At 67.6% G+C, this 7,805-nt stretch overlaps 2 protein-coding genes across 3 annotated transcripts; one reads left to right on the top strand and one right to left on the bottom strand.

The window, feature by feature from the left end:
- Nucleotides 1–1,855: 1,855 nt before the first annotated feature.
- CLDN25 (claudin 25) lies at nucleotides 1,856–2,530 on the bottom strand. Its single transcript, XM_065040133.1, has one exon. It carries the CDS (start codon nucleotides 2,528–2,530, stop codon nucleotides 1,856–1,858), a length of 675 nt encoding a protein of 224 aa, XP_064896205.1.
- Nucleotides 2,531–2,567: 37 nt separating this feature from the next.
- LOC102084642 (G protein-activated inward rectifier potassium channel 4) lies at nucleotides 2,568–6,425 on the top strand. 2 transcript variants are annotated; one of them, XM_065040105.1, is made up of 5 exons: nucleotides 2,568–2,702; nucleotides 3,554–3,733; nucleotides 4,232–4,433; nucleotides 4,512–5,670; nucleotides 5,869–6,425. In XM_065040105.1, exons 2-5 carry the CDS (start codon nucleotides 3,729–3,731, stop codon nucleotides 6,177–6,179), a joined length of 1,677 nt encoding a protein of 558 aa, XP_064896177.1. In that variant the 5' UTR covers nucleotides 2,568–2,702; nucleotides 3,554–3,728; the 3' UTR covers nucleotides 6,180–6,425. The 2 variants fall into 2 exon arrangements, with proteins under 2 accessions (XP_064896177.1, XP_064896176.1); XM_065040104.1 differs by lacking the exon at nucleotides 2,568–2,702 and having other exon boundaries at nucleotides 2,747–3,733; nucleotides 4,512–5,758; nucleotides 5,869–6,126.
- Nucleotides 6,426–7,805: the final 1,380 nt, after the last annotated feature.

Raw genomic sequence — 7,805 nt, 5'->3', positions numbered from 1 at the left:
GCTCCCTCTGGATTTTCATTTCACTCTCGGGTTGTGCCTCGAGGTTCCTCCTGGCTTCAGCGTGAATGAAGGGAAGCAGGAAAAGACAACGACCGGCGGGCAGAGCGAGGCGGGAGCCTGCGCCGCCCGACGGGCAGAGCCGCGCTCGCCAGCTCCGCGCGGGCGCCTGCGAGGACGCCGGAGCCACCAGGGGCTGCCAGGACGGGGTTCGGTGCCATTTCACAGAAATCAGGTGAGTTTGGCGCCTCCGAACGTCGCCAGCAGCCCTTTCCCTTCGAGCCGCTCCGTGTCCTCGGGGGCTGGAATAGGGACTCGGCTGTTCCCAGCCGCCATAGATAAGCGTTCGTGTTAAATTATAAAGGGGGGGAAAGCGCCCTCCCCTGTAGCCAGAATCTCTGTTTTCTGTATTAATCGGGGAATTGAAATGTGTAATTACATATGGAGCTGCTAACGTGACCCTGCGCTGTAATGGCAGCTCTTCACCTGCTCTGACAACGTGCGGCGAGGAGCGGGCGGGCGAGGTTCCGTCTGACACACCGGACAGGTGGGGGGTTGCTCCTGGTACAGCATCCATCGTAATTAGCAGAGCTGCCGGTGAGTGGGAATTGTGGGCACGGTCCCACCGTTCTTTAGGAGCAAACAGCTCCCGCAGGAGAATCTCATGTTCTGGTTATTTTACGGTGAAGCAGAAGCGCCGTTGCCTGTGCTGAGCGGGGCCTCGCAGGTAACGGGATCCTGCGCAGCCAGGGCTGCTGCTTTTACAGCTTTCCGCTCCGTTTTCGTGCCGGAGAGCAGGAGGATGAGAACTTGGGGATTTCTCAGGGTGCTTTGAGTGAAAACCTTGAACTTTTGGGGTGAGACGCTCAAATCGGGAGCCCGAGCAGCGCGTGGGCATCGTCCCCTTCCCGCGCGCTGCCGTCCCCGCCGCAGCCGAGCAAAGGGCGCGTTTCCCCGGCGGCTGTGGCGCGGAGCGGACTTTGCTTCCCCAGGAATGCCGCTGGCGGCCGCGGCTGCCGGCCCGGTCACGCGCCTGCGGGGATTAGACCGGCGCTGAGCCGGGTTTTTAACCAGTGCCGCGGCGGCGGGCGGGCTCCTGCCGGGACGCCGGCTGCGCATCCGGCCCCGCGTTCCTGTCGGTCGCACAGAGGGGTGCGAGCGGGCTGGGTTTTCAAAGCCGTGCCTGGTAAACGTGGAAGAAACGGTCCAGCAGACCCGCAGAACGTCACCCCGGCCGCCCGAGCACAGGAACCCGCGGCAGCTGAGGAATTCGCTCCACCAGGGTCCGTGGCACCCGAGGGCTTTGTCGTCTCAGGCAGGAGGTGCCGCTGCTGCAGGGGCTGTACCGCTGCTGTCTGTCCTTGCAGCAGCCCCTGGCAGCGCCTCGTCTCTCCTTGTCCCTCTCCCCCTCATTTTCCACATTTCTTGTTCCCCGCACTCCTCACTGACCGGCCCGGAGCGTCGCGGGAGCGGCAGCGCGACCCTCGCAGCTCCCACCCGAGTGGATGCAGCGCAGAGCACAGACACGCGGCCGTGATGATTTATTGCGGGTACATCAGAGGATGCGGACGTGCGAGGAACGAGCTGCCACGCCGGGGCGCAGCCGTTCGTCGTGACACACGTGGCCACGGGGAACTCGCAGGGTCACCAGCAAGTGACTCCGCCACGAGTGCCACCGGGAGAGCCAAGTGCGGCTCTGCCCCTGCCGCCCGCGCTCGCTCGGCGGGCGCTGCGGGAAACTGTCGCTCCTTGAACAAGAAAAAGCGAAGCGGAGACACCGAGGAAGGAGAAGAGCCCGCGGGGCTGCCGCAGGAGTCAACGAATCATCCTGTGGAAAGGCGCGTGGGGCCCCGAGTCCCTAGATGACCAGGTCTGCGTTTTTGGGGTGCGGGGGGTGGCCGCGGGCCGGGCCCCGCGCGGCGGGGGGCTGGCGGCAAGCGGGGGCTGGCGGCATCGCCGTCCCGGGGGTGCTGGCACTGCCGGCCAGGAGCAGCCCACCCGTGGCCAGCGAGGCTCCGGCAAACCAGCCCAGGAACGTGGCCTCCCCGAACTCCCAGCGCGGCACGATGTCGGGCACCGTGTCGTCCCAGAAGTCAAGGACAGTGTTGTAGGCGACCCAGGAGACCGGCGCCAGCGTGGCCATCCCCGCCACGCCGAGCGCCGCTCCCCCGGCACACAGGAGCCGCCGCTTCAGTGCCGGCTTGTCGTGGCAGCAGCTCCAGCCGCGCAGCCCCGGCGCGGCCAGGGCGCAGCCCAGCAGCCCCAGCCCGTCGGAGAAGCACATGAGGAGCCGGGCGACGCGCAGCGCCGGCGGCAGCGCCAGGAAGGAGCCGTGGGCTCGGCACTCCACCGCGCCCTCCTCGTGGGCGATGCAGACCTGCCACAGCCCCATGCTCCACACCTCCAGCTCGTTCAGCTCCAGGTTGAGGCTCTTCCAGAGCGGCACGAAGGTGGTGACGCAGGAGGAGACCCAGCCCAGCACGGCCAGCAGCATCCCTGCCGCCTGCGCCACGGTGCGCCAGCTCCCGGCCATGCCAGCGGCCTCAGCACCGGTGGAGCCGCGGCCGTCCCGCCGCGTCTGGTGCCCGGGGCCACGCGTTGAGCCTGTTCCCCCCGCGCCGGGGTGTGGCCACGGTCATTTTCCAGCCGCTGTTGGTTTTTCCATGCCGCAAGGGAAGCGCGGCCGGCTCGCCGGGACAGGCCGGGTGCGTTCCCCCCCCTCGCCGAGCCCGGGAGGCTTGAGCCAAACATGCAAATCCCCTGGGCCACCCCGACGAGAGCCCTGGCAGGGAAAGGGCCTCTCGGCCGCGGTGGGACAGGGAGGGGGCCCCGAGGGGGGTGCGGGCAGCACAGAGCCAGCGTCGGGCTCTTCTCAGGTGGGTCTGAGGCGTCCGCTCCCATTTGGTCATTAAATCAACGTGCATAGGGGCCCCTGAGCTGCTTCGAGGGCAGGGGCGGCCAAGGGAGGGAGGGTGGCCTTTGCCCACGGTGCCCGTCGCCCCTCCTGCGCCAGCACCTCGCTGGCCCACGGTTACTGTGCCTGAGCCACCTGCTGCCTGGGAGAACAGATCCCGCTGCAAAAACCAGGTGGGGAAATGGTGGGTTAGGAGAATCCAGCTTCGTGCTGGTGCCTCCCGCCCCCCCGCCGGCGTCCCCTCGCGGGGTCCAGCCCGCAGATTCATCTTCATGGGGAGATTAGCGACTAATCTCTCCTTCATCTGCCGTCTTCCTTATCAACGGGGGTGCCGGGGGCCAGGCTGCTGATTTACTGCGTCCTCCTGGCGCGGGGGGCCTGGCCCCGGCAGCGCCGGCGGGACCCTGGCGGGGAACCCCCGGGAGGACACGGCCGGTGAGGGGACACGGACCGGGCGGGTGGGGGACGCCTTCCAGCCCTGGCCGGGGGTCCTGTCCCCGAGAGCAGCTGAGGATCGTCATCCGGAGAGGGAGAGTGGGGAAACCCGCTGGGAAACCCCTCCTGCTCCTTCCCGCCAGCGTCAGGGCGCCCGCTGCTCCCGATTAAATCATCTCGAGGTAATTGTCCCTGTCATTGAGACAGATTAACGGGCGACCTTCTGCCGCGGGAGCAGGATTGGCGGCGGCCGCCGAGCTCCTTGTCCTTCCCTCCCGCCGGCCGCGGCGGCACAGCCCAGCGGAGGCTCCGCATCCGCCACCGGCGCGGAGATGCCCGGCGAGGACCGCGGCTGCGGGGCCGGCAGCTGCCGCGCCTGGACATGAGGTGGGTGTCACTGTCCCCGGGGCTGGGGGCCACAGGTCACACCGGGTGCCACCGGGGCAGTGGCGGGAGATGCCACAGGAGCCGGAGCGGTCCTGCCCGGGGCAGCTGCTGGGGATGCTCGGAGGAGGCAGAACGCCCGCGCTCCCTGTCCCCATCCCCAGCGCTGTCCCCAGCGCTGTCCCCGCGGGTCACTGCGCTCTGGGTTGTGTTTCCAGGAACCGGTTCTGCTCGGAGCTCATTAGGGAACTGGCACTTACGGCCTGTGGCGAGCGTGGAGCGGGGCTGGGAACGCTCACCAGATCTGCCGGGCTGCGCCCCACCAGCCGCCGCCTCCTTCCCCATCCCCGCAATGCAATTATGGCCCTAATGGGCTTAGCCATCTGCTGTGCGCCGGTGGCCACCCCGGCACGGCTCTGTGGCCGGCACGTGCGCTGCTGGGCGTGGGCAGCCCGATCCCCGCACCCAAAGTAATGCCCCGCTCTGTGCCCCCCGCGGCAGGACCCCGGGGCTGAGCCCCCGTCGCGGCACCGCCATGGTGCTGCCCTGCGCCCGCAACAGCCTCGGCCGCCCGGCGCCCGAGGAGACCCGCAGCCGCAGCAACTCGGTGCCCCCGGCGCACGTCCCCACCGCCAAGCACATGCTGGCCTACCTGCCGCGGCCGCCCACCGACACCAGTGGCTACGGCACCTTCCGGCAGAAGGTACGGCTCGCGCCGGGCTGTGCCGCGGGCCGCGGCCGTGTCCCGAGGCGCCTCCTCACCAACGCCCCTTCCCCGCAGCCCGAGCTCCCGGCCGCCCCCGCGGTGCTGGCAGAGGACAACCGCCAGCAAACCGGTGCTGCGGCTGCCGAGAGAAGCGCCCCGATGCCAAACTACCTGTCCCCGCCCCACCACGGTGGCGTCGTCCCCGGCGAGCCGGCCCTGCCAAGCCGCGGCAGCATGGCCGCCCAGCACTGTCCCGGCGACCTGCCCCGGTGCCCGGTGGGCACCCGCGGGTACCCACAGCAGGCGCTGAGCGTGCCCAGCATCCCCGGCGCAGTGCGCGGCAAGAGCCGCAGCAGCACCGCCACTGTGCCGGAGGGGCTGCAGAGCCGGCGCCGCCGGCTGCGGGACGAGGACGGGCCCGTGGTGCAGGCGGGCAAGCGGCAGCGGCAGCGCTACGTCACCAAGGTGGGAAAGTGCCAGGTGAACCTGGGCAACATCCAGGAGAAGAAGCGGTTCCTCTCGGACATCTTCACCACCATCGTGGACCTCAAGTACCGCTGGTTCCTCTTCGTCTTCATGATGTGCTACATTGTCACCTGGGTGGCCTTCGGCACCGTCTACTTCTTCGACGCCTGGGCACGGGGCGACATCTGGCACCGCGGCGATCCCGAGTGGCGGGCGTGCATCGAGAACGTGGACAGCTTCGTCTCCGCGCTGCTCTTCTCGGTGGAGAGCCAGCGCACCATCGGCTATGGTTCCCGCATGGTGACGGCCAACTGCGCCGAGGGCGTCATCCTGCTGATGGCCCAGTCCATCGTGGGCTCCATGATCGACGCCCTCATGGTGGGCTGCATGTTTGTTAAGATCTCCCGGCCCAAGAAGCGCGCCCAGACCCTCATCTTCAGCAAGAACTGCGTGGTGTCCCGCCGCGACGAGAAGCTCTGCCTGATGTTCCGCGTGGGGGACCTGCGGGACAGCCACATGGTGGACGCCAAGATCCGCGCCAAGCTGATCAAGTCGCGGCAGACGGCCGAGGGGGAGTTCATCCCGCTGGAGCAGTCGGAGCTGAACCTGGGCTACGACACGGGCGAGGACCGGCTGTTCCTGGTGGAGCCCCAGATCATCTGCCACGTCATCAACCGCCACAGCCCCTTCTGGGACATGTCGGCCGAGTCGCTGCGCCGGGAGCAGTTTGAGATCATTGTCATCCTCGAGGGCATCGTGGAGGCCACAGGCGAGTGGGCCAGGGGGGTCGGGTGGGGTGAGCTGCCAGTCTCTGGTCCTGGAGAGGCGGTGGACCCCAGCTTGGAGCCAGAGTCCAGGTGAGTGATGCCCAGGGCCAAAACTGGCTCCCCAAGGCGTGGGGTGACCCAGGGCTGGTTCGTTGTGGTGTCACTTTGCCCCCGACAGATCAGCCGTTGTCTCGCTGCAGGGATGACGTGCCAAGCCCGCACCTCGTACACAGAGGACGAGATCCTCTGGGGGTACCGCTTCGAGCCCTGCATGTCCCTGGAGAAAGGCGCCTTCCACGTGGACTACGGCCGCTTTGACATGACCTTCGAGGTGCAGACGCCGGCGGCCAGCGCCAAGGAGCTGCAGGAGCTGCGGGAGCTGGAGCAGGAGCGCTCCACGCTCAGCCTCTGCTGGGACCAGCTCCTGCAGCCCTGCGCCGCGGGCACCGCGCACCGGGACGCGGCTGTCACCGGGACCAGCGGCCCCGGGGCGCGGGGGGGCCCGGCCTGAGCAGCTCCCGGGGCAGGGACGGCTCTCCCGGCCGTGGCCTCTGCGCGGGATGGGGGGGCCGGCGGGGGTCCCGCACCGACAGTGCCATAGGCCGCGCTGCGCCGCGGGGCTGAGCCCTCCCGCCCCCTTCCCGCGCCCCGGCTGGGTCGGTTTTGCTGCAAAGTTGTTTTGTAACAAGGAACGCAAGATCCAAACGGGGGATGATTAAAGGCTCTTGAATAAAAAAAACAAATCTTAAAAAAAAGAAAACCCACACACCCGTCAGTCGCAACGTTTGTTTTGTTTGCACAACAATCGACGGGGGTCACGCAGCCCCCGAAGGGACGGCAGCTGGGCGGTGGGTGCGCGGGGGCTGACACCCGTACCAACCTCGCCCCCGCCGCAGCCCGGACCCGAACCCCCGTCCCCGAGGGAGCTCCCGCACTCGGCGCCGCCAGCGAGCGGAGCCGCTAAGAGCCCCATTGGTCTCCCGCCGCTGGCCCCGCCCCGCAGCGCTGACTGACAGCCGCCCCGCGGCACGCCGGGAGTTGTAGTCCCCGTACCCCACCGGGCACCGTCCCGGGACACGGGACGCTCTGGTCGGCTCAGGCTCTTTGGTTGTGGTTAATGTGCTCTGACCTGCTGCAGAGCTCGTTTAACAGAGACCAGATCTGCGCCTGGAATCACAGAATCATTTGGGTTGGAAGAGATGCAAACCCCCTTCCCAAGATCATCGAGTCCAACCACAACCCCCCCTCCCTAACCCATGTCCCGAGAACCTCGTGTCCGTCTGTCCAGCCCTCCAGGATGGTGACTCCAGCACTGCCCTGGGCAGCCTGTTCAGTGCCCCACAGCCCCTTGGGGAACAAATTGTTCCCAGATCCGACCTCGACTTGAGGCCGTTTCCTCTGGTCCTGGGGAGCAGAGCCCGACCGGGGCTGTGGGGAGGGGTGTGATTTATGATCTTTATACTTGTGTATGTGTGTGGCTTTTGTGCCCGGGGCGGGGAGTGTTGGGGGCTCCATCCTGGTGGGCTGGGACTGGGCTTTCCTGCTTTCACACCTTTGTATAAATGCATAAAAACTGCTAAAACTGCAGAAAACCCGTCCTGAAAACACCCTGACAGACACTGGAAACACCACGACAGACGCTGACAACACCCTGACAGAAACGAAACAAAACCAACCCCCCCAAAAAGGGTTTTTTTTACCATCTTTATGCAACTGCAAACAGGTGTTTCGATATCCAAATGAGTTTTACTGCCCACCTGCTTTTAATTTCCATGTTAATTAGGTGATTTACATATCGTTAATATTCAAATGAGGCCGCCGCCCGAGTGAAAACGCCGCACACTCGGCTGCGAGACAGAGGTCTGCGTGGAGCGGCACCCGAACGCGCCGCTCCCCGCGTGGAGCCCCCGTCCCGCGCCCCCGTCCCGCGCCCCCGTCCCGCGCCCCCGTCCCGCGCCCCCGTCCCGCGCCCCCGTCCCGCGCCCCCGTCCCGCGCCCCCGTCCCGCGCCCCCGTCCCGCGCCCCCGTCCCGCGCCCCCGTCCCGCGCCCCCGTCCCGCGCCGCCGCGGTGCCTCCTCCGCGCCGCCAGGGGCCGCTGCTCCGCCGCGCCCCCTCCGCCCCAGCCGGGGGCCGTGCC

The sequence above is a fragment of the Columba livia genome, chromosome 24 (assembly GCF_036013475.1).
Source record: "Columba livia isolate bColLiv1 breed racing homer chromosome 24, bColLiv1.pat.W.v2, whole genome shotgun sequence".
Taxonomy (NCBI): domain Eukaryota; kingdom Metazoa; phylum Chordata; class Aves; order Columbiformes; family Columbidae; genus Columba; species Columba livia.
The sequence above is the reverse complement of the archived record's forward strand: the minus strand, read 5'-3'. Positions and strand labels throughout refer to the sequence as shown.